Below are 25,425 nucleotides of genomic sequence, written 5' to 3' on the forward strand. Positions count from 1 at the left end.
TTTCCAGGTTGAACTCCATCTGCCACTTCTTAGCCCAGCTCTGCATCCTATCAATATCCTGTTGTAATCTACAGCAACCTTCCACACTATCCACAACACCACCAACCTGCATGTCATCTGCAAACTTAATAACCCACCCTTCCACATTCTCATCCACATCATTTATAAAAATCACAAAGAGCAGGGGTTCCAGAACAGATCCCTGCAGAACACCACTGGTCACTGACCTCCAGTCAGAATACGCCCCGTCTACAACCACCATCTGTTTTCTATGGGTGAGCCAATTCTGAATCCACACAGCCAAGGTTCCTTGCATCCCATGCCTCTTGACTTTCTTAATGAACCTTCCATGAGGAACCTTATCAAATGCTTTACCGAAATCCATGTACAACACATCCACTGCTCAACCTTCATCAATGTGCTTTAATGTGCAATGAGCCTTCTCCTCCAGACATCCAGTTGAAGGCACTGGGCTCAGATGGAGAGCTTGCCAAGCTGAGGGAGCTGACCAAATCCCTTAACTTCTTCACCAACTTCATGACTCTGGGCAGATCACTCACCTTGAGATACCATTGAAACCCTCCCCTCCCTCCATGGATGAAACCCTCACTGCTATCGATGGAGCTCAGGGGAGTGGACACTTTTTGAAAGAAAGTGCTTGTAAAGGCATGTCACCCAGGTAACTGATGAGGTGGAGCCAAACTGCTTGACCCCCAGAATTCAGGCTGAAATGGAACTGAGGTAACTCATGGAGCGATGTGGGTAATCAAACTCCAGTACAAGGCCATCTTCATCCAAATCTATTATGTGATTCTTTTTATTATACTACTTTGCATATTTCACAGCATTGGGAGCGTGAGAACTGAAGGCATTCTCACCCTAACTAATAACATAGTGATTTGCAATAATCCTCTTTCATTTTCATAACACATATATTTTCTCATAATGCTCTTGAAATGGTTGTTTGTTTGGACACACCATTTTCATAATTTGACTGATCCCCTTTAGCATCTTCCCACTGTTCAGCAAGAGGTCGATCTTTCTTTACCTGGGTGACAGAGTTTGAGCATTTCTGTTTTTATTTCAGATTTCCAGCATCTGATTTTTATCTATATATATATTTCTTTTATTTCCATTTTCTGTGTATAGAGCTGTTGGATCTTGGGACTGGACAAGGAATCTGATGTGGTGGCACATAATGGTGTGTTCAGGATACAATACATTGTTGAAAAGGAATAATTACATGAAATACACAGGAAAGAAACAGCATTTGGCACAACTAATTGTATAAATGCAGTTTTTATTGCTGCTGCTGGTGACCTCTACTGGAGGTGCAAATTTGTGGATCATCAGTAACTCCCAGATTTATTTTCAACCTAACAGTATAAATAACAAAGTCTTAAGGACATACAGGCAGTCCTAGAAGGTTCCATTCTTGAGAACTGTCCATAAACTGATTTTTCCATCAGTCAGAAACATATAATTTCAATGAGGGTCGACTAACATGAACATTTATTTATTATCTTCACCCGTGTAGTTACAATTGTACAGAATCAGATTGTCCCATAGTTAGTTTTGATGGCCTTAAAGTATCAATGGATGTTATATTGCTTGAAAAAGTGTCAATAGAAGAGATGACCTTGTCAGTTTCCAAAGCAAATCTCTAAAGTGGCTTCCCACTGTGAATCTGCATCTGCGATCTTAACAAATGGTGTCTCATGACTGAAGGGAGGTTACATGTAAACAGTGTTTTTGAAGACTGGTTGTCTTTTGAAGTGACTAGCTGCTACCCTTATTCCATAACTCCTGAAGACGTTTGCACTACTGTAACTAACTTTCCTATCTTGAGAAATTATTTTAAAATGTATGAGTGAGTTTGCATAGTCAGATTTCTATAAGTCAGGTCTTCTGTAACCCAGGGACCTGCTGTCTCTGCATTTTGATGTAGTTGTATCCAATTCTTCAACTGTATAATACCAGAAATCAACTTGATTCAAATGGGTTTGAGAAATATTGAATGCTTATTAAGTGTTGAGCCCTTTTTTTAAGTGTCAGCCTTGACTCTTCTGTAACTTCCTCATCTCTAACTCACAAAATGGTAGGTTCAAGTACCACTCCTGAGATGTGAACACATGACTGGAGCTAACATGGCAGTGCAGTAACAAAGGAGCGCAGTAGTGATAGACCGCTTGAAGAAGCTGTCTTTTTCAGGTAAGGTGTCAAAACATATCCACCTGCCCTCTCAGGTAAAGGTATTTCTTGACTTATGAAGGGGTTATGTTCTGGGGAAACATTGTGTTATCTAAACTTTCACAATTTAAAAAATCTATTCATCAGCTACCATATCAGCTTCCCATATTCCTTGATTTTCAAAGTGATTATGTTCCAGGAAAACACTGCATTAAACAAAAATTTGTAAAGAAAAATAGATGTCTCTCACTTCCCTTTAGCTTCATGGTAAAAATTCTGGTTGGATTACAGAGGTAAAGAAAGTTAAGATAAGATATTTATTTATTTGTCACCTATATCAACATAAGTATCTGAAATAATGAAATATAGTTTTATTCATAATTAGATCTTAAATTAATAAAAACTATATAATATTCCCCTTCAGGGTACTCACCCAGTGAAACATTCAAGATCCTGAGGGATCCTGACCTTTCTCCCTGTGGGAAAATCCAGAACTGGCAGTAACAGTCTAGGGATCACCCATTTAAGACAGAAATAAGGTAAACGAAATTTCTCTCACAAGGTTCTCAGGGGCCCAGCAGTCTACTCCTAATTCATATCTTGTATGTAAGTAGTAGTGATGGCTTTTTAGGTTGAAGTGGCAGCAGGAGAAATGAGAGACAGAGTTGTCACAGATGTTTAGATGATGGTGGTGGTGTATCTGATCTTGATGGAGTTTGTGACATTGTAGGCGAGGGTTCTTCCTGTGTTTCCAAGTGGCTCATGAATGAGGTTTAAAGAACAGCCAACAGCTAAAAAGCTGTCTTTCATCACGTAACGCTCTTTTGTAGCAAATCATGGCATCTTTCATCATTTCGCCACTTCAAATGCTACACTCCATAATGGGAGTGTACTATAATGAAAATGTCAGTTACTCTTTCAATGTAGAAGAATGCCCCCAAAGGCCTTCTCGTAGTGAACTGTTTTTAAGATGTTTGGTGGCTTCTTGTTCTTCCTGTGACCTCTGTTGCCCAATCTCTAACATGTCCTCAATTGTGAACTCTCTGTCATGTGTTTCCAGTAATTCCTCCACACCATCCTGGTCTACCTCATTTGTCAACTTGACAATGTCTTCTTGGTGCTTTTTCAAAGTCATAAACCCACGGGAGACTTGAAAGCACTCTGGCTATGATTTCCTCCAAATGCAATTCATTGTTAGATAGATTACATCACCCTAATAGGAACTGATGAAGTCTACAACTGTCTTAATATTGTACATTTTCCATTGCTGATTCACACTGAAATGATATGCGCTGCAGGTAGTAATGGTCCAAGCATTATAATAATGAAGGGGCAAAAATACTACCTGGATGTTGTCAGCATTGTCCTTGATGTTAACTAGATGTGCAGGGGCATTGTTGATGATGAATAAGGCTCTGTTGTGCAGGTTATTCCTCACACAATAACATTTGATGAAACGGGAGGGAAATGATGTGATATAATTTTGAAAGAACCTCTAGGCCTTTTTGTTAGATTGCCACACCACTGGAAGATTGGCCTTTAAATATACTTTGAGACCTCTTGGGTCTTCTGACTGGTAGATTAAGAAAGGTTTAAATTTATAATCACCCCTGGCATTCCAAGGAGTAATATAATCTTCAATTACCTGGAGTAGTTTTCTAATCTCTTGAGACTAAAGTACATGAAGATATCTTTCAAAAGGGCTCTGTATTATTCATATTAAACACTTTTTCGGGAGAGAAGTCACCTTCCTCAATGATCCATTTCAACATCTTTGGAAAATTCTCTGCCTCCACTTGTTGCCTTCCCTGCAAGACAAATATTAAGCAGGTTTGTATGCATCTTGAAACATTCAGACTGGCCTTGGATGTATCGACATTTTCAGAAAATTCATCAAACCCTTCATATTCTTTCAAATCTTGCCATAATGACCATAATTACCTGGACCCGGAGATTGAGTGGCTGAGTGAGTATAAAGAACAGGAGATTGAGAGACTGAGTCACTATAACGAGCAGGAGACCAAGAGGCCAAGTGGGTGTAAGGAGCCGGAGACCAGAAAGCCAAGTAAGTATAAAGAGTAGGAATTTACATGAGTGATCATAGCCCATTCCTGGAAGTGAGTGCTGAAGTGTGATTCACAAGATAGCAGGTCAGTGATTGGTGGATATTTCTTCCCAGTCTCTTCTGATTGGCCAAGAGATTTAAATCAGAGATTATTAGTAAAGCTAAGGAGTGTGCATTTAAAATAATTAAATCCAAACTGGTTCATGAAATAGTACAGAGATGCCTGGGCAAGCAATGTGTGGTAGCTGCAAGATGTGGGAATTGGTGAATCCTATTGTGGTTCACAGTAATATTGGCAGCAAATGTTGGCTGCTAGAGACATTTTGGCTCAGAGTTGATAAACTGGAGTCAGAGCTTCACACACTGCGATACATCAGGAAGAGGTACCTGGACACACTGTTCCAGGAGGCAGCCACACTCCTTAGACAAATCATTTCAAATTTGATCAGGGATGGATGGTGTTACAGCAGAATAAGGGATCCAGAAAATAGCTCTGGAGGAGTTTCAGCCCACACCCCTTCTAACAGATATGGGTTCTTGCTCTCTATTTGGATATGAAGGAGGATGTGCAAACTATGCATAGCACCGTGGCACGGTGGGTAGGGTGAAATAAGAGAAACATAGTAGTCATGAAGGATAGCATAGTTAGGGCAACAGACACTGTTCTTTGCAGCAAAGGCTCCATTGCCTGTCCTGTAACAGGATTAAGGACATCTGCTCTGGGCTGCATAGAAACTTGCAGTGGGAGCAGGATAATCCAGTTGTTGTGGTCCATGTGGGCACTTGCCAAATAGATAGGACTAGGAAGGAGATTTTGCTGAGAGATTATGAGCAGCTAAAGGTGACATTGAAAAGGACAGTGACAAAGGAGATAATCTCTGGGTTGTTACCAGAGCCAAATGTAAACTGGCAGAAGGTAAATAAGATTAGAGAAATTGCCCACTAGATCAGAAATTCATGGGGCACTGGCACCAGTACAGGGAGAAGAGAGAGCTGTTCTATTGGAACTGGTTTCATTTGAACTATGCTAGGATCAATGTCCTGGTGAATCATATAACTAGAGTTGCAGGTAATATTTAAATGTAATTAGAGGAGAGGGAGGGCTCCAGTAAATCAAATGCTAAGTAAATCAAAAAGAAACGGGAGAGCAACAGTACAGGGTAGTGAAGGGATGAATGAAAATCAAACTTTATTAGAAGGGGCAGAAAATATATTCAAAAGTATGTGGCAGAAATTGAACTCAAGTAAAATTTCTAAAAAATCAAACTGAAGGTTCTTTATCTGAATGTATGCAATGTTTATTATGGCACAAATAGAAAAAAAATTGAATATTCTTTAATAGCTATTACAGAGACGTGATTGCAGGGTGGCCGGGACTGGGAAATCAATATTCTAGGTGTTCCAAAATAATCAAAAAGGGATAGGGGGTACATTGGTATTGTTAATCAGTGTGGTGGTGAGTAGGGATATGGATTTAAAAAAACAAACTGCTGGAGCTACTCAGTGGGTCAGGCAGCATCTGTGGAGGCAAAGGGATAGTCAATGTTTAGGGTCAAGAACCTGTATCAGGACTCCGTAGTTCCTCCACACGTTTGTTTATTTGCACTAGTTTCCAGAATCTACAATCTCTTCTGATATGGATTTGTTGGATTGTGATGTGGAATCAATTTCGGTGGAAGTAAGGAATAGCAGGGGAAAGAAGACATAGAAGGGAATGCACTATAGGGCCCCAAAATGCTGCCTCATGATGGAACAAAGAATAAATGGGGCATGTAAGAAGGTGTTTTAATCTGCATATTGACTGGACTAATCAAACTGGTAAAGGTACCATAAAAAGAAAAAGTTGTGGAGCGCATCAGGAATTGTTTGTTAGAGCAATGTTACGGAACATACCCAGGAACAGGCTATTTTAGATTTGGTCATGTGTAATGAGGTAGGATTAAAAAGAGATCTCGTAGTTAAGGATTCTTTCAGGATCAACATAGTTGAATTCCATATACAGAAGGGCAGTGAACAACTCAGGTCCATAACCAGTGTCCCCAACTTAAAGCTTAATACAATTAAACTAAGTCAACATAAGTTCATGAAAGAAAAATCATGCTTGACAAATTTATTTCAGTTTTTTGAGGATAATAAGAAACAGAGTCAGTAAGAGGGCAACTTGTAAATGCAGCGTATTTGGATTTCTTGAAGGTATCTGATAAAGTGTCACATAAAAGCCTGGTGGACAAGATAAGGGTTTATGGTATTGGAAAATGTGTTAGCATGGATGAAAGTCTTGCTATCACATGGAGAGTTGGGATAAGCAATTATTTTTCAGCATGGAAAGATAACTAGTGGAGTGCCATAAAGAGCATTACTTAACCCTCAGTCATATGTTATCTATATTAAGGATTGGAAAAGGGGGCAGATTGGAAGTTGTTCAAGTTGGTTGATGACTCGGAAATAGATGAGAGAACATGGAGTTTCTGTGGGAAAGTATGCAGTCACACACTTCACTTGGATGAATCATAAGGCAGACTATTATATAAATAGAAAGAGACTGCAGATGATGATGCATAAAGGGATCTGGGTGTTCTTATGTATAAAACACAAAATATTAGCAAACAGGTGCAACAATTAACTAAGGTAACTGAGATATTGACATTTATTGCTAGAAGGAATAGGGTTTAAAAATAGAAATTGTTGCAATTGTACAGGGTGTTAGTGAGGACACACCTGGAGTGTTTTGTGCAGTTTTGGTCCCCTTATTTATACCAGCGTTGGAAGCAGTTCAGAAGGGATTCATGGGGCTATCTTGTCATGGGAGAGGGTTATCCTATCACAACTTCTAAAAAAAGGTAGATCTACACTCTAAAGAGAATAATCAGGGATGATCTTCGAGAAAGATATAAACATACAAGATCCTAAGGGGCATTGACAAGACAGATGCTGAGATGTTTCCATTAGTTAGAGAGTCTCAAATGAAGGAACACAGTTAAAGATAAGGGAGCCATCACTTATAATTGAGGTACGGAGGCATTTCTTTTCACAGAAGGTGTGAATCTCTGGAATTCTCCAGCTCATAGGGCCATGGAGGCTAGAATAAATGCAGGAAATTAAAGGAGTTATATATACCTTTTTGAATGTTTGGGGAATTGAAAACTATGTGGAATTGGCACAGAAGAGAAATTAAGGCCTGGGGCAAATCGGCCATGGCAGCAGCCTACTCCTGCTCCTATTTTCTTGTATTTTTATATTCTTGTAGCTCATCATTTAACTCTGGGGCATATGCCTTCGCCTCTGATATTAGAACTACTTTTTCCATTCTCTTCATTATATCATCTCTGCCCTTCAAAACACATTGTGCACTTCCAGGTCTAACATTCTGCTACTACCAGTAAAAGTCTATTTCCAACACAATACTGAACAGATATAGAAACATGTATATGATTTCCCCCTCTATATTTCCATTATACCCAAAAGGGTTCCATTTTCCTTGTTGTAGTTTGCTTCAAAAGTAATCTGTGTAAATTCTATGGTTAGTTTTAAGGATCGATTATGTCAAATTGAGCCCCTTATGTCAAGTGGCTGAAGTCTGTTCAAGGCAGTCGTCAACCTAATGGATAGCGATCTCATTGATACAACCACACCTGTAATTTCAATTGCCACTTATTACATAATATTACTAAAAGCAAACTAGAGACTCTGACCATGTTAATAATAGGATGCAGTAGAAACAGGCTGAAATGTGGTGCTCGCTTATAATTACTAATGATTCTTATTAAATATAACATATATTCCTCTACCCCCATATTACAAGCTTAATCATACCGAGAATTAAAAACGTTCTCATTGAGCTGACCGAAATAATGCATGGAAGTCCTTTCTGGAGTACTGGCCAATATTAACTAACGTAAACTTTTATATGATAATTATCTGTATCATCTTGCTGTGCACAAATTGAACATTAGTTACTACATATAACAAAACTAAACGTACTTTAAACAAACACACTTGGCTGTAAGGTACTTTGCGAAGTCCTTTAATCCCAGGCATTGGCAGCTGTGGGGGTTTCCTGAACTGCGCAGCATGGTGTTGCCTAGCAACAGCTCCAGCCGTCGGAGACTCCTGTCTCTGTGGCTTTTGATAAAGTTGCAGCTTGTTGAAACCGGAAGTCGCGCTGGCCACCAAGATGGCGGCCCTTGGGATTGACGTGGAAGATGAAAGTATTCTGGCTTCTATCTTCAGGGATTCTTTCCCGGAGAACTGGAGGGAGAACCCGGACTTCACGATGTATTTGTCCGAGCTCAGCTCGTACGGAGTGGACAAGCTGAACCGCGAGCCCGAGCGGCTGGCGGAGGAGCGGGCCCAGATCCTGCAGCAGACCCAAGAACTGGCCTTCTGCAATTACAAAACGTTCATCAAAACGGCGGAGTGCACCAAGGAAATCTACCGCGACTTCGGGCTGGTGGAGAAGCACGTCTCCGCCGTGCTGGACAAGCTGCCTGGGCTGAGCGAGAAATGCAAGCAGTTCATCAAGGAGACAGAGGAGACCGGCGCCAGCAGAAGGATGAACAGCCTGACCCTGAACCGTCACACCGAGATCCTCGAAATCCTGGAGATCCCGCAACTCATGGATACCTGCGTTAGGAACTGCTACTACGAGGAGGCTCTTGAGTTAGCCTCTTACGTAAAGAGATTGGAGAAGAAGTACTCTTCTATACCCGTCATACAGGTATTAGTCTCCTAGAGCTTTAGAGTTGTCATTTAATAAGACTGGAAATAGATGCAGTTGACAAGCTGAAAATAAGCTTTCGACAAAGTGCATGTGTGTAACACAAAACAACTATCTGGAAGATACCTTTTTAAAGAGTCACGGAATCGTGCAACACTTAAACAAATCCTTCAGCCCACTGAATCTCTGCCAACTGTAAACTAATCATGTACCCTAATCCTGTGTGAATCCCCTTTTATTCTCTCCACATTCCCATCGACTCTTCCCGATTCACCTACACTAACACACAGCGGGCAACTGACCTACCGACCCACACATCTTTTGGATGTGGGAGGAAACCAAAGCTCTGCCACTGTATTGCCCACTAATCCTTGAAAAGCTTGATTTTTTTTAATTTCAAGTATTTTAGTCTTTTCTGCTCACCTTGGGTTTTGTTTTAAATAAGGTGATGTAAATAAGCTTTTTAAAATGGACTGCTTTATAAAAATAGTTTTTAATGACATTTTCTCACACAGGGAATAGTGAATGAAGTACGTTCCTCTGCACAGCTGATGTTAAACCAGCTCATCCAGCAGTTACGCACCAATATCCAACTTCCTGCTTGTCTCCGGGTCATAGGCTATTTGAGGAGAATGGATGTTTTCACTGAAGCAGAATTAAGAATAAAGTTTCTTCAAGCACGTGATGCCTGGTTGAAATCCATACTTGGCTCCATATCAGATAGTGATCCTTATTTCCATATAACAAAGACAGTTGAAGCTTGCCGAGTTCATCTGTTTGACATCATCACTCAGTATCGTGCTATTTTCTCAGATGAAGATCCATTGCTACTGTCCAACAATCACACTGTGAATGAAAGTGCCATTTTCCATGGATGGGTGGTGCAAAAGGTTTCCGAGTTTCTGGGAACCCTGGAACTGGACCTTCAGAAGGGAGTTGGTAGCCGTTTAGATTCATTGCTAGGCCAGTGTATGTATTTTGGACTTTCTTTTAGTCGTGTTGGAGCAGATTTTCGTGGACAGCTTGCCCCTATGTTTCAGAAAGTTGCTATGAATACTTTTGCGAAAGCTGTTCAAGAGGCTGTGGAGAAGTTTCAAGAAGACATGAATTTGTATACCTTAATTTCTCCCCCATCGATGTTGGGGAGTACCATCCCTATAACTCTGCCAACTGAACAGCCAGGAACTCTGCAACCTCCAATGGTGCTTCTAGACTTCCCTCCATTGGCATGTTTTCTAAATAACAATTTGGCAGCTTTTAATGACCTTCGTCTCTGCTGTCCCGTGGCACTTGCACAGGAAGTAGCTATGTGCTTGGAAGATGGTCTTGTGAAGGTATTTCTGTTATCATTGCAAGAAAATTAAACTCTAATACAAAAATATCTTTAAATGAAGTGCTAATGAGTAAGCTTAGAGACACAAATGTTCTGTTGCAATTTAGGTTAATTGAAATATCACTGTTTCCTCTTCTTATTAGCCATCTTTTTTGCCTCAAGTGTTAATGTCATCTTGTTTTTTCTTGTATCTAAAATTGTCAAATCCCACAGTGCATCATCCCTCTAGGGCAAAAATTAGTGATTGGCCCAGTGTACCTATTGAATTATCAAATATCCAAGTCAAAAGCAGAGATAATAGTGGGGTGATTCAGAACTTGGTTAAGAGAAATGACTAATGAGAAGATATCAGTGTAGATGAGGAAAATTCTGGAATCTTGAGCCTGGTGATTAAAGAAATGGAACTAATATATGTGATTGGGGATGGATGAGCAAGATTTGCTTCAGGATAGTTTGGAACATGAGCAGCAAAGTCTTGGACAGTGACAAGACTTACTGGAAATTTTGTTGGTAAATCTACCCCAAAACTCTTTTACTTGTCTAATGATGGAGCCTGTGTAGAAGCAAATTTGTCTTCTTTTTAAAACAAGTAAAATAATGTTTTCAGTGAACTTTTGGAATTTGAGAAATTTTATTACTAACTATCCCAATGTTTTCCCCTGAATATCTCTATTAACTATTAATGTAGAATCTGTCTCACCTTCACCACTTGACATGGCCACCTGCAGGTCTCTGCTTTTTCATTAATAGCATTCAAACCCCTGTTACCTCAGCACTCATTTGGTAGGATTTCTTTGCACCTAGAAGAACTTTCAATTCCACTATAGAGCTTTCAGATATGATTTTCCTTGCAGGATAAATTAAACACTTTGCTTCCTTGGATTATTTTTTAAAATATATGTTGGTTAGCTATTTCGTACTCATTGCAATTTGGAGAACTTTGTTATGTTTCAAATTTACTATAACTTTTACCTGACCTAATCCTTGACTCTTACCACCTTTTCTATTACTGGCATTAAATTTTCACTGACATTCCATTCTCTTCTAGTTCTATCCATGCTGCATCTGCTAGAATAATCCCACTCGAGTTTTTATTCAGTTTGGAATATGGGGGTTAATGCAAATGCCAGCATTTTGTTGCCAAAAACTTTTAGGTTAGTAATTAAAGGCTGACTTGATCCTTGGGAATGAATTGCTTAAAGTCAGCGTATTGTACTGTAACTGACCTTCAAAGCATTTTGGTCAAAACTGAGAACAGAAGTCTGTTAAATCAATATGATCTGTTTTAAGGGAACGCAGTGGGGAGGAGAAATTGCATACCTGACCTGTGCGGTACACTCTGCTTGTTATAGCAATGATAGATCTGGAGGAACCAACAGCCTTATCATTCTTTTGAAGTAGAATGTTAAGTATTGCAAAAAAAAATTTTGTTTGCTAATTAATTTTTTCTTTGTAGGTTACAAAGCTAATTCTTGCTTTTCACCGAGCAGAGGAAACTGCCTTCAGTGTGAAAGAACAGGAACTGTTTGTCCAGTTCTGTGTTACATTCACCGAAGATCTGGTCCCCTACTTGAACAGATGTTTACAAGTGCTTTTTCCACCAGCACAACTAGCACAGATTCTTGGTATGTACTTTGCTGTTCCTTACAATGTATAATATTTCAATTGTGTTCAATTAATCTTGTTGAATCACAATCCTGCAACATTACTGACAATTGTATATCCTTTGTGTTATGTATTTCCATTTCCTTTTGTTTTTGGCAGGTGTTCCTCCCACTCAGGTTCATAAATATGGCTCCATTGGTTCCATTAATAAAGGTGTTATTCTAGAGCTGCTTGATTTTATCCTCCCCAAAAAAGAAATCATAATTCCACCCAAGAACGGTCTTGATGAGGAACTAGAACAGATCCTGACAGTAGAATCCACCTTGCACAGCCCTGGATTAGAACCAAAAAGTGAGATACTGAGTGAACAATATTCTCCAGTGTTATCTTCTGCTGTGCTGAGTGGTGGAACAGAGCAAGTAAAGCCAGGCATGCCTGATGTTGTTGGCCAGCGAGCAGAAGGTACTTCACCACAATCTTTGTTATAGGTCTGTTTTTAAGTTAGAAATTATGACTGTATATGCCTGTAATTGGGATCTGGGAACACTGGATTGGGATCATTTGTCTTTAAAATGCGAAAAAAGGAAAATAAAAGATCTTGGTAGTCAGCCAAGGTGAGTTATGAATCAATATTTTTCCAACAGATTTATTAATGTAAGCTTTTAATAATGTTAACAGTTGATAAATATAATTTTCCTTATGAAATCAGACACTTTGCTATCAAATCATCTCTGAGAATTTCACTGTCTGATGTAAACCATTGTATAAAATGAGAACTGAGAAACCAATGCTTGAATGTCTGCTTAAAAAAACTAAGTTGGTCTGAAAGTTCTGCTAGGTGCTTACTGCCTATTTCTGCCTGCTGGTTGACTGCAGTAGTTCATGCTCCAGCATTGCTCTCCTTGAGTAGTGTGCGACACAATGATGCAGCTAGTAGAGCTGCTACCTGACAGCTCCAGTAATCTAGGTTCAATCCTGATCTCCAATGTGGGTAGCTTGCATGTTCTCCCTGTGATTAAATGGGTTTTTCCCCCACATCCTAAAGATGTGTGGATAAGTTAAATGGCCACTAAATTACACTAGTGCATATGTAAGTGGCAGAATCTAATGGATTTGATGGGAATGTGGGGAGAATAAAATGGGATTAGTGTAAGATCAATGTGGATGGGGACTTGATGATCATTGCAGACCTGTTGGACTGCCAGGCCTGTTTCTGTGCTATATCACCCTATGACACGAATTCATATTGGAGTACAAATGGGCAGTTCCCAGTGATCAGCTCAACAGAAATTCACAATTTTTTAAATATTCGCACAGGCTTGTATAGAAACACGAAATTCTGCAGTTATGAAGCTAAAAGCCAGCAGGTCTCTGCAGAAAACATTTTAGCAAAAATTTAAGGCACTTGTTTTTCTTTATTTGGGGCCTTCTTTTTTGAAGTTCTGTTCTCAGAATGTTAATTAACTCTAACACTATTAATGATAGAATAACGAATAAGCATTCTTCCATGGTATCAATCATCCACTCCAGAAATGTGAAATCACTTGTTTGGGGGAAGAAATGAACTTGACAAAAAGAATTAATGAATTGACATTAAATCTGATCTAGATAAGCAACTAGAATGACATTGTATCTTTTTAACAATTCATATTTTGGTAATTGATGGTTTACAGGACTTGCATGGCGCTGTTCTGAAAGCATTTTACAAAAGGCTGGTGGAAATTCTGTGAAACTAAAACTTGTTAATGGTTATGAAACATTGATTATAGGCAAGTGTGATGTGACATACAGCAATATTGATATGTGAAACACAATAAATTATTTGTTACTTAAAATTCCCAAAGCATTTTTTCCACTATTTCAATATAGGATGGAAGGTGCTTTAAAAATTATTTCTAGGACTCAAAAATACTTAGTCATGTTAAAGTGTCAATTGGTTAAACTAATTGCTTCCAAACCCTGGTACAGAATAACTATAAGGTCTGAGACCCTTTCCTGTCAATTGAGAAATTTTATCCAATCTAATTTCTGGATTCTAATTTATTCAATCGGGTTTAAAAACAGTGCAGCAGAGGTCCACTGAGTTGAAGAGGAGCATGGGAGACTTGAGGTCATTGTACATGCTGAGTGATGGTGGTGACCAACTGAGATACTCCCACTCCTGCAAGATGAATCCATGTCCAGGAGCTGGAAAAACACATGCTGAGACCCATCAATCTTCCTGCAGAACACTAGGAAGCTACAATCTTCTGATATCAGTTCGTCCTGGAGTTTTGAGAAGTTCAGCAGGTCTTGGCTAGGCCATCGGCTTTGAGTGGCATAACTGGGGCAATTAGGGAATAACTCTAAAGAGCGTAACAGCAGTTGTCAGTGTATGACTTTGATGTTGGAAAATGCAAACAATAACAGCTGGAGAGTGGGGGAGTGAAGAGGAAGGTGATGAAAAGGGAAGGAGGGCTTAGAGGGGCCAAGGAGTGACTGAAGAAAGGCGATCAAGATAGAGGGGAATGTGAGCTGAGGAAAAGGGCGTGGACAATACTGAGTGCATCTGTGTGTGTAGAGTGTGCATTATGTCCCCAGTGGAACCTGACCTCCATTTGGCTTGGGCCTCCCTGCCTTTGGACCAAGACCCTGCTCTGGTATGCAATCCCTGAAAGAATTTGTGCACGGACATATTTCACTCCTCATCCTGTGTCCATGAACTGCCTAAGCAGAAGAATTAAAAGATCAAGGATTCTGAAAGGTCAAATCATGCTTGAGAATTATTTTGATAATGTAAAAGTTGCATAGGGCTTGGATTTTTCTTCTTTGTAGATCAGCTCCCAGATGAGCTTCAGAAGGCATTTGTAGTGTTTTAAATTTTTAATTTCAACAGCCAATGGAGGTTGGGGGAAAAGATCTGCACTGAAGAATTGAGTAAAGCCAAGGGCTATGATCAACACTGAGACCATCAAAGTCTCTTCTAGAAAAGCTAAGTGAATATTGGGGTCCAGAACACCAGGGGTCAGGCACACGGGTAGGTTTGTGGCTGGAACCAGAGTTCTTGTAATTTCTCACACCCTTTAAATTCAGTGTTCACTAGAAAATTTAGAATACTACGTAACATTTTTTTTTAAAAAAAGTGTGTTTGGTATTAATAGGAGTAGTATCCAATAGTCTGGTAAAATCTGCTAGTCTGGGACTACCAACATCTGAAGGTTGCTGATTACTGGAGTTTACCTCCAATCTGGATAAATGTTTTCCTAGTTGCCATTTTTTTAATATTTGCTATCCAGTCACCAATTTGTCCTTTAACTCTGCAAGTCCTAACATTTGTCCCATGGCCATTGTGTGCAGCTATGCAGTAGCCCTTTTGACAATCCAAGCCCTACTCAACTTTTACATTATCAAAATAATTCTCGAGTTAAACGTGATTTGACTCTTGAGTCCTTGATCTTTCAATTTTCATTCTCTGGACACTGAGGGAAAAAGTCAGCACCTTTCTTGCCATAACTGTTAAACTGACTAGGCTATGGACCCCAGGTTTTGTTTAATGCCCCTTTATGTACAGCAGCAAGATTATCACATTTAAGCACAAAATTTGATGCATGCAGTCAAATATTTGTATTAACACAGCATAAATCATTAAGTCTTTCAAAAGTGGTTCAGGATCACAGAGACCCAAGAGTTCACCTGCATTTGTCTTTGAAGGTGGCAGTACAATTTGATAAGCCTAAAGCAGCATGTGAAACACATTGTTTTAGAAAGGGAGACATGGTACCTTCAACTTACCAGTTAGATTTCAATTGGAATGTGTGTTTGGTTTATCAAGAGTGTGCAGGAAAGATTTACAAGGTAAAGAAAAAGGGAACTTCAGTTCTACAGTAACACTACAGAAGCTGGGATTGTTCCTTTCAGGGGCGGGAGGTGGGGGTTGGAAGAAGTGAAGGGAGAATGTATGTGTTCATAACTGAGTCATTTTTAGTCAGTAAGGAGAAATTGTTTCCACCGCAGTACGAGTTGGTATTCAGAGAGCACGGATTTAAGTTTATTGACACAGAAATTAACCAGCTATAGCAGATATTTTGATATCACCATACAACTACAAGTGAAGGTAAAGTAATAAATTTAATTAGATCTTTATTCTAATGTTGGGAGAGAAAACTTAATTTGCTTTAAACTTTACAGAATTACTATCAAACTGTATATAATCACATATCTGGAAATAGCACAATTTCTACTGATGATTCTTCATCTACATTACTGCAAATCTAAAATTGATTAAATTATTTGAATAATAGTTTTCATTGCTGATGCCATAATCACCACTAATTCTAAAAAAAATTCACAATACTTTAGTGCATTTTTTAAGTTGATTCAACTAAAGATGAAACTGTTAAATCTAGTATATAAAATGCAGTCAGTTTTTCTCACCATTAATACCATGGGGAAATGTGGCATTGTGTAAAATAAGAATGGCTTAGATCAAAATTCATCAAAAAGTTGTATACATTGAAACCTTTGCATAAAATGTTAGTATATTTTTAACATCCTTAAAGATTGTCAGACAGTTAATTAACTTTTTTCCTCAGCGTCGCACAGTGGACAACTAGTGCATAAATATTATAAACAGATTGTCACAAGTTTAAATGTCAGCATTTGGAAGCTGACAAACTAATTGGAAAGATTATTCTGTCATGAATGCACATTAATAGATCTAAAGTAATTGTTTAGAAAATTTGTTTGAAACAACATGAGAAAAATATTGAAGTGAATGTTTTAACTTTGAGATAAAATTATTAAAGTTTGCAAATGTTGCATTAAAATGTAACCAAAGAGAATTCGGATTTAAATGACCCGAGAGGCATTCAGCACCCATTGGAAGGAGCATTTCAAATCATGACTTTGTGGACAATGTGCTGACAGAAAAGATCAGGCATCATTAGCTTAATTAGTTCAACACAACATCATGGGCTGAAGGGCCTGTTCCTGTGCTGTACTATTCTTTGTACTTAACATGTGCATCCCTCAGCAGACTACCTACTTCAGTCCTGTGCCGTCCCTCATTATCAAAAAGTTGAAAAAGCCTTGTGTTAACTAGAAAAGGCTAATACCTCAGGAATGGCTGAAGTCCTAAAACTTGGTAGAAAGGAACTTTGGCCACAAATTCTGTGTCTCATTCTCACATCAGAGGCCTTGTAATTGTGACCATTTTCAAGAAAGGAAACAAATTTGATTGTAGCAACAACAAAGAGGTCTCTCTACTAGTTATTACAAACAAAATCCTTCAACCGCCTCCTCCAAAGGGGAAGAGTTTCTCCCTGAACTGTAGTGTGGACTTTGTCACATTAGGTATGATGTAATAACTAACTGCAAATATCATCATTAGCCACTATACATGGTTTTCTTGACCTCACAAAAGCATTTGACTACATCAAGCAAAAGGGGCTGTGTTAAATTTGGCTGCCCTGAAGTTTCTTTCCAACCTCCTTCTACAATACAGTGGGTTACAAGCCATGATTTTAACCAGTGCTCCAAAACTATCCCAATCAATGCAGACTGGCATCATCACGCCAATAGTTCTCTCAATTTTTCTCACCACAGTACTGCATCTCACCTCGAACAGCTTCCCATTGGAATAGATGGGAATCTAATAATCATGGAGCATGGAAACAGCCCTTTAGCCTAACCATGTCCATTCTGATCATCAAGTACCTGTCTGTACTAATGCCAGCTTTCAGCACTCAACTTTCTCTACTGTGGTGCTTCAAGTGCTCGTCTCAACACCACTGAAATGTGAAAGTACCTGTCTCCAATCCCCCTCAGCTGGTGCTGTTCAGATATCTGCATTGCTGAGGTCTTTCTGTTCTTGGTACTTCATGGTGCTCCCAAAATACATCACCTCACATTCTTCAGGTTTAAATTTCACCTGCCATTGTTCTCCCTACTTTACCAACTCATCAATATAGTTTTGTAGCCAAAGACTGCCCTTTTCACAAGCAACAACCCCACTAATTTTCATGTCATCTGCAAACTTACTAAGCGTATCTCCTACATTCACATCCAGATCATTAATGTGTATAGCAAACAAAAGGTCCCAGCAATGATTGCTGTGATGCACCACTGGTCATGAGCTTCCAATCACTAAAACAACACTCAGCCATCACCTTCTGCCTCTTAACACCAGCCAGTTTTGGATCTAATTTGCTTTTGACCACCTTTTGGCCCAGTTTCCTATTTAGAATCTTCTTAAAGGCCCTACTGAAGTTCACGTAAATGACTGCATCACCTCACATTTGGCTACCTTCCTGAAATATTCAATTAGAAAGACAGGATCTTCCCTTAACAAAACATGCTTACTATCCTTGATTAATCCCATCCCTCAGAATTTTCTTCCATCTTCAATTCCAGCTTACCTTTCACCATTGTGGGAACAAATTGGCCCTGAACTCATGTTTTAATGACCCTTCCTGGTCAAATGTAGACTTGCCTGCAAGTACTTGTGACCAGTACATGTGCTTGATTCAGTATTATCACATTGAAATCTGCTTTCCCCCAATTCAGGACCTTAATTTCCAGTCTGTTTTCCAAAACAACTTTAAATCTTAGGTTTTTGGTTATTAATTTAGAGGATGAAAGGTGAAATTGTTCAACCTTTGTCATCTGCACTCCAGAAACAATAATCACTCCAAACTTGATCACTTACTGAACTGGAGTATGCAGCAACATTTGTGTATGCACACATTCAGAGACCAACTTCCAATTCGTCAATTTATTCAATGATGCATAAAAGAACCCTACTTTAAACACCTGCAAAACAAACGTCTTCATTGAATTTGCTTCCTCTGCATAACATCACCTGTCAAAAGATCCGTGCTAAGATTCTGGAATAAATGTGCCACTCCTCCATATCACAGGAAGCAGCTCTCAGTGAAGTAAAATATCAATGAAATTCATCATCACTGCTCAAGGTCTATCAGAAAACAGTGATCCCTGCTCCTGCACGTTTCAAAGATGCCTATATAGCTTAGAGCACTGGACTGGTACAACAAACTGCTATCTCTGCAAAATCCTCCAAATTCACTGGTAGGATAAATGTCCTCTCCTATATGGACAAGTCCCAGCAGAGGCTCTCATTACTTGGCCACTTCCAGCGGGCAGACCCAAATCTTTCATGTGCCTGACAACTGACTCCCATAAGATGCATTCTATGTTCTACCAGAGCAAGAGGATAGAGGAAACTATTCAAAGTTGTTCTCAAAGCCTCTCTGAAGAGATGTAACATCCTCACCGACTCATGAGGATTCCTGACCCACATCCACTTGAAATGAGTGTGTTTGAGTGGGAAATGGGAACCACAAGTCCCTTTGCAACATGCAGAAGTCCAGCAAAAATAGTGGAAGAAACTCACTGTTTCCCACCTGGCCACCTTGTGAAACATCTCCTACGCCTGTCTGAGGGCCCCATTTAGCCTTATCAGCCACCTCAGAACCCACAATGTAAGCTTTAAGGAGGAATATTGTTTTCTTTAGCATACTAATTAGGCAAGCATCATGCAGTTGGACTGCTAAATCCTCTTACCAAGTACTGTATAAACACAGCCTCAAGAAAATGGTTTCACACATTGGGTTTTTTGGTTTACAACAGCTTGTGTTCATAATTAAAAGAACCATATTCTAAAAGCACATACAATAATGAACACTTTAATAAATCCTGATAAATTTACATAATACACACATAATTTTATAGCTGAAGTTTTTAATAAAACTATATGAAAATTGGGATGCCAGAGTTGAGAAGAAAAACATTTATTTCTTAACAAATTTTTTTGGGGCAGCATTTGGGTTCATCCTCCTCCTCCCTCCTCCAAATCTGCTGTCCCGAATGTTTAAGTGAGCAGCTCTGCTGTAGACATCATTCTCCACAAATGGGGAAACCCCAGCAATGTAGTCTGGGTCGAAGACATTAGTCTTCTGCCTCGCTTTCTTGGATTGTCGTTGCTGAGGGAAGTTCTGGTCCTCGGTCAAATGTGGGTTATTGGCATGTTTCCCACCATGTGGTAATGGGAGAGAATGCTATTGGAGAGGGGAAAATATATTATTTCACTCAGAGTTTAAAGTTCAGATATTTAAATACATCATGCTACGGAATTCACAATTGTTTCCTAAATATGATCAACCATGATTTACCAAAGAAAAGGTTAATCTTAAAATCAAACTCTTCTTCAGATACAAGATACTTATTCCTTCAATTTGTTCCCCCCCCCCAAATATTTTTTCCTTAAAGCTTTACTAAATTTCACAATAGTATTTATCCCACAAAACCGTTATTGTATAGACTGCTGCAGTTTTCCTCTATTTAACTTCTAGTTCACTTCCCCAGAAATCCAGTAAACAAATTTCAGCTGTTAAGTATGTCTCTCCATCATCTCCCCTTTCAGCCCCACATCACTTTCATTAGTAGTTCCAGGAAGACAACGTTGGGGGTGGGAGGGGGCGGGGGGGGGGGGGGGGGGGGGGGGGGGGGGGAAGGGAGATTATCAATTACACCATTTCAGGTACCACTGCTTTTCTCAATGAGCTTTAAGGAATTAACTCACCCCCACCCCTAACCCCCACTCAATGCTACACAAGTTTTAACCGTAATATTTGGAGGGCAGAATGTAAAAAGTTTGCAAGTCTAATTGACCCTGTAACTGTGGAATGTTTACAAAAAATTATATCTTATTAATCATGAAATATTGTTTTAAATCAGCTATAACTAACTGTAACTCAACATCCATGTGTCTCTTTTAAATATGCAAACTATAATCTTAGCAATTTTGTATTACAGGGTATGTTACAAATAATTATATAGAGAGCTAAATACAGACATTTAAGTAACATCTCAAAATATATTTCATACAAACAGTACAAATGAAACTTGATCTTACCCTCAGACCTCGTGGATTTAGTACTTTTGGATTTTTTGAGAAGTGGAAGTGAAGACTGCCATCTTCATTCACAGTGACTGCTACCTTTTTCAGCGTCTTGTTGCCACAGTTTGGACAGAATTCCTTATTCATGTTAGTTGTGGTCCTAGTTAAACCCAACCAGAGATAGGTTTAGTACACAATATTATCTTCATTGCCTCTTTACATTTACTGATAAATTAATAGAGCATTAAAAACATTCTCTGTTGCATGATTTTTCAAGTTGCTTGGAGGTTATATTAACTTAGACACACAGGTTGAAGACTTGGGTTAAATCCATAGATGTCTTGAATGCTAGGTTAATTATTTCAGCTGTGGGAGGTGTGCTACAATTGGCCTACAAATGGAGAAAATAGTTTCCAATGTGACCAGTAAACAGTATGAAATAGATGTATTAGTAAATAGGTCAGCAATGAATCAGAAGGGAACATGTCTGGTATGAAATATGTAAGACTTTGCTCTTCAGCTTGGAACTTGAGCACAATATTGGACCAAAGGCAGCAAGCTACTTTGCAATTATTTATATTTCTTGCTCCGTAATTATCAAATACTGCGTCAGTGTCCAAGGAGAATAAAATCCTTTCCCATTGCAAGGATAAAAATCTATTACAACTCAATTAACTGGACGTGGGTAAATATACTAGATGACTGGTTGGTGCTCAAGGTCAATATCCCACATCAGAACATCATGCGGCAGAGCAGTCTGTAATCTTGGTGTTGGATTTTCCTTCTCCCATATTTCAGAGATGCTGAACCCTACTCCATTCTACCAAATTTATGTGCTTCAAATTCTATGCTGCTCAGATTCTCAATTATCTTGAAAATGTATTTTTTTCTCTCATGTCTTGTATTACTGCTTGCTAACATCACTTTAGCCACTTAATCAATTTCTCATTCCCAATGAACATCCCATTTTTCTTGCCTGTCTTGTATCTTTTATCTTGCCTTTTTAAGAAAAAATTTTGTAATCTCTCCCAGGCTATACATAGGGTTCACACATATAATGACCTAATGAAAGCAGGCATTTCATGTCGTAATCTCCAATTCCCCCCTGAAATCCCTGGTCCTTTTATGCATTCCATTATTAGTTTCAGATATCAGAAACAAATACCAAAATATATTAATACTCAAATAAAAACCAAAAATGCTGAAAACACCCAGGTCAGGCAGCACCAGTAAGAAGAGAAACAAGCCCCATCATTAATACTCACTTGAAACATGCATGACAACGCAGAATGAAGTTCCTTGCTTGCCTTATAATCATTCCGTTCAAAGAAATGACATGAAGCCCCATCTGAATAAGGACATTCTAAGAAAGTAAAGCACTCACAATTATCTCTCTGCACTGTTCTGTAGGCAAATGCAGCAGTCAATTTACACATTGCAATACCCCATGCAGTCAGAAGGGATAATGTGAAGTAAATTAATGGATTTTAGTGTCAGCAGATGATGGATAAATAGACCCAGAATCAAAGTGAGCATTGATCCAAAATAATGTCATGTCATGCAGGTAGAACTTCCAACATGCAATACAGGCAGCCTTCTATCCTGACTGCTACTTTTGATATCTCAATTCTTCATGACCCTTATTTTCTGCTTTGTCCAAGGTGTGCCTGCAACACCTGCTCCATCGTTTGAGTTGTCTCCAGGAAACTCAGTTTCTTCGTGTTGGATTGTTTATCCTTCAAATGATTTTAATACTTGTTTTGCAGAGGGACATGGCAACAATGAAAATTTCTCTTGTACATTTGTACAAACAGTACAGAAAGTTGAAACAGGAAGCAAAATCTATTACCTGCATTGCAAAATCTGTAGTCATACAACCAACTTTGATGTCTGCTATCGTCTCAGAGCAGCCCATATCTCGATAAATCTGCTGAATGTTACTCGGTGTTATCCACCCTTCACTATCGTCATTGTCATCCTCTACCTTCTCCTCACTTTCAGGCTGCTCTTCTTCGTCCTGGTTCGATGATCTCGCTCTTGAATTGCAGACATTTTCTTTGTTCTGTTAGTTTATGAAAGGCAGCAAAATATTACAATTGGAGTACATGGAATTATTTCTCAGTGCCTAAAAGTTGACTTGTATTTGCTAATTTTGTACAAACATTATTTGTTAATGAAACAGAATAAAACTCAATCAATGAAAATACATTGAATGCTCAAAATGTGAAAACAGAAAATGCAACAGAATAAAACTTACGTTGCTTGCCAGCAAATCTTGTAGATCATCTTCAATACTTGGGAGTGGGTTTCTCCAGAATTGAAAGGCGTCAAACTCTGATAAATCAGCTTCTTGTGACTCACTAGAATGTTTTGTTGTAGAGGGATGGCACAGCTCCTCTGAACTTAAAGGAAGTACACAATCTCCTTTTGTGAAACCCCTCTCAGGATTCTGCATAAAAATAACAATGATTTTAGATGTTTCTTACATTTGTTGCATTTCGAATTACTAAGATTTTAAACTGTAGGTAGCATTCAGTAATAAAAAAAACTTTTCTTGACCATGCATTGACCCAATAAGGCCTATTAAATCACTGAGGTACAAAATCTGAAAGTCTGAATTTGTAAGACATAACTTACAAATTTAAGCTTCACTCCAAAACACTTCATCTATCATTTCAGTGAGAGATTGAAGTTTCAGATGAGGTTACTTCTTCAGACTATAAAAAGACATAGAGGAACTTCACCCTCTATTGAACAGTTACCTCCAACACCACACAACAAAAAAAACAAAACACAGGCCAAATCATGCTGGCTGTGACCAATGGTCCCACAGGCAACAGTCAACATTCAGACACTTTCATGCAAGCAAGTCCCAGACTCACACAGACCCATTGTATATCTGGGATTTGCTGAGTGATACGTCATTTAGGCTCTGCCATTGAACTCCACTTGAATTCTAATGGCACAGCCTCGTCTTGCTGGAATTCCTCAGAATCATGCTGGGGAACCCAGCTCTATGCTCCTACACTAGACAGAACACTCTTCAATGGCGATCCTCAATGTGGAGATCAGATAAACTATTTTTGTTTAAAAGAGTTTTAATTCTAACTTCTGTTTGTAAAGGTTTTAATTCTAATGTTTAAAAATCATTAATTTCAGTCTTTAAATTTCAGACTATCAGGGACATTTAAAAAGTATAGGATGGCTTCTCTAGTTTTAACAGGGGACAAAGCTCCACTGGCAGCCTTTGACAGGAGCGGGGCATCAGCAGTACACTATCTGTAGAGCACAAACCACTGAAACCTCATTGTCTGTCACCACTCAACTCTCAGGTGCAGAGGGGCAGCTCGGTTGATCCTCCATATGCAGTCCATATTGTGTGCGGGTGGGTCAGATCCAGCACAATTCCATTTATCATCTAATCAGTCATCTCATTCACTATCTCTGGAATCTCGTGTGTAATTTGGCTACTACATTTGTCACAAGAATGACCACTGCTTGTTTTTTTTTACTGCTACAAACTTTGGTAATAGAAATTACCAAAGCAATGTGTGTAAAGCTCTCAACGGTTGGTTCTACCCTACTCCCAGCGTACATTCGCCCCTCCCTCAAAAACAGCAAAATACTGCAGATGCTGGAAATGCTCAGCAGACCAGGCAGCACCTGGGGAGAGAGAATCAGAATTGTTGTTTCAGGCCAAACACCTGAAGCATTTGAAGAAAGATCATTGACCGTTTCTCTCAGTTGCTTCTTGACTACTGATTGTTTCCAGCATTTTCTATTTCATATTCTTGCTCAAAGTAGAACTTAAATCCTTTACAATGTTCTAAACTATGCATGTTTAATTTTGTTTACCTTAGATGGCAGATGAAAGCCTGCTACGTTGATCAGTGACTCTGGATGCCTTAAAGTGCTACTCACTTCAACCTACCAAAAGAAAGCACAAGTTGTATTTTCTTCAATGCTGCTACCTAACATTTCCATTGCACAAAATAATCCCTGGATTGCTGATGAGATGTGTTTACTCTGAGGCAATGACTCAAATGCCCAAAATATCACCAATGTCAACACATCTCATCACCCTGGGCTTGTGTGCAAAGTTCTTTATATTTTAGATATGCCATATAGATTCAATATCCGTGTTTTTGGCATGATACATGCTGCTAACGTATTACCTTGCAAACAACAAAATTACTTTGGACCAATGACTTCCATTCATTGTTTTGTACCCTCAATGGGTAAAATTTTAATTTAGAAATAGGAGACTGAGAGACAAATCTCCTTGAAAAAGTGGATTCTAGGTCATCGAAGCCCATTTTTACATCGTTCTCAAAGCACTAGAACAGATTTTCAAGACAAGTTACAATTAAGTTCTAGGGCTGGCCACTCAGACGAGAAGAAATTTCTTCACCCAGTAGGTTGTGAATCTTTGGAATTCTCTGCCCAAGAGGATGTGAAGGCTCAATATATGTTCAAGACAGACATTAATAGATTTTTGGATATTAAAGGAATCAAGGGATATGCAGTTAGTACCTACAAAAGTGGCTCCAAGGTAAAAGATCAATGATGATCTTCTTGAATAGCAGAGCAGGTGCTCAGGGTCTTAGCTAATTCCTAAT

At 39.0% G+C, this 25,425-nt stretch overlaps 1 protein-coding gene across 3 annotated transcripts; it reads left to right on the forward strand.

Annotated features, from left to right (window-relative positions):
- Positions 1 to 8,417: 8,417 nt before the first annotated feature.
- Positions 8,418 to 24,922, forward strand: cog8 (component of oligomeric golgi complex 8). 3 transcript variants are annotated; one of them, XM_052028367.1, is made up of 5 exons: positions 8,418 to 8,972; positions 9,488 to 10,306; positions 11,762 to 11,930; positions 12,070 to 12,372; positions 22,573 to 22,862. In XM_052028367.1, the coding sequence occupies exons 1-5, from the start codon at positions 8,430 to 8,432 to the stop codon at positions 22,833 to 22,835; spliced, it is 2,097 nt and encodes a 698-aa protein (XP_051884327.1). In that variant the 5' UTR covers positions 8,418 to 8,429; the 3' UTR covers positions 22,836 to 22,862. The 3 variants fall into 3 exon arrangements, with proteins under 3 accessions (XP_051884327.1, XP_051884326.1, XP_051884324.1); XM_052028366.1 differs by lacking the exon at positions 22,573 to 22,862 and adding an exon at positions 24,667 to 24,922 and having other exon boundaries at positions 8,421 to 8,972; XM_052028364.1 differs by lacking the exon at positions 22,573 to 22,862 and adding an exon at positions 13,975 to 14,313 and having other exon boundaries at positions 8,421 to 8,972.
- Positions 24,923 to 25,425: the final 503 nt, after the last annotated feature.

This window comes from Pristis pectinata, chromosome 13 (assembly GCF_009764475.1).
Source record: "Pristis pectinata isolate sPriPec2 chromosome 13, sPriPec2.1.pri, whole genome shotgun sequence".
Lineage (NCBI taxonomy): Eukaryota > Metazoa > Chordata > Chondrichthyes > Rhinopristiformes > Pristidae > Pristis > Pristis pectinata.

Bases quoted from the DNA above. Each gene is read 5' to 3' on its own strand.
- cog8 (XM_052028367.1), top strand. From the start codon at position 8,430: ATGGCGGCCCTTGGGATTGACGTGGAAGATGAAAGTATTCTGGCTTCT. The intron at 8,973-9,487 runs GTATTAGTCTCC...TTTCTCACACAG, and splicing joins CTTCTATACCCGTCATACAG to GGAATAGTGAATGAAGTACG. The intron at 12,373-22,572 runs GTACTTCACCAC...CTTGTTTTGCAG, and splicing joins TGTTGGCCAGCGAGCAGAAG to AGGGACATGGCAACAATGAA.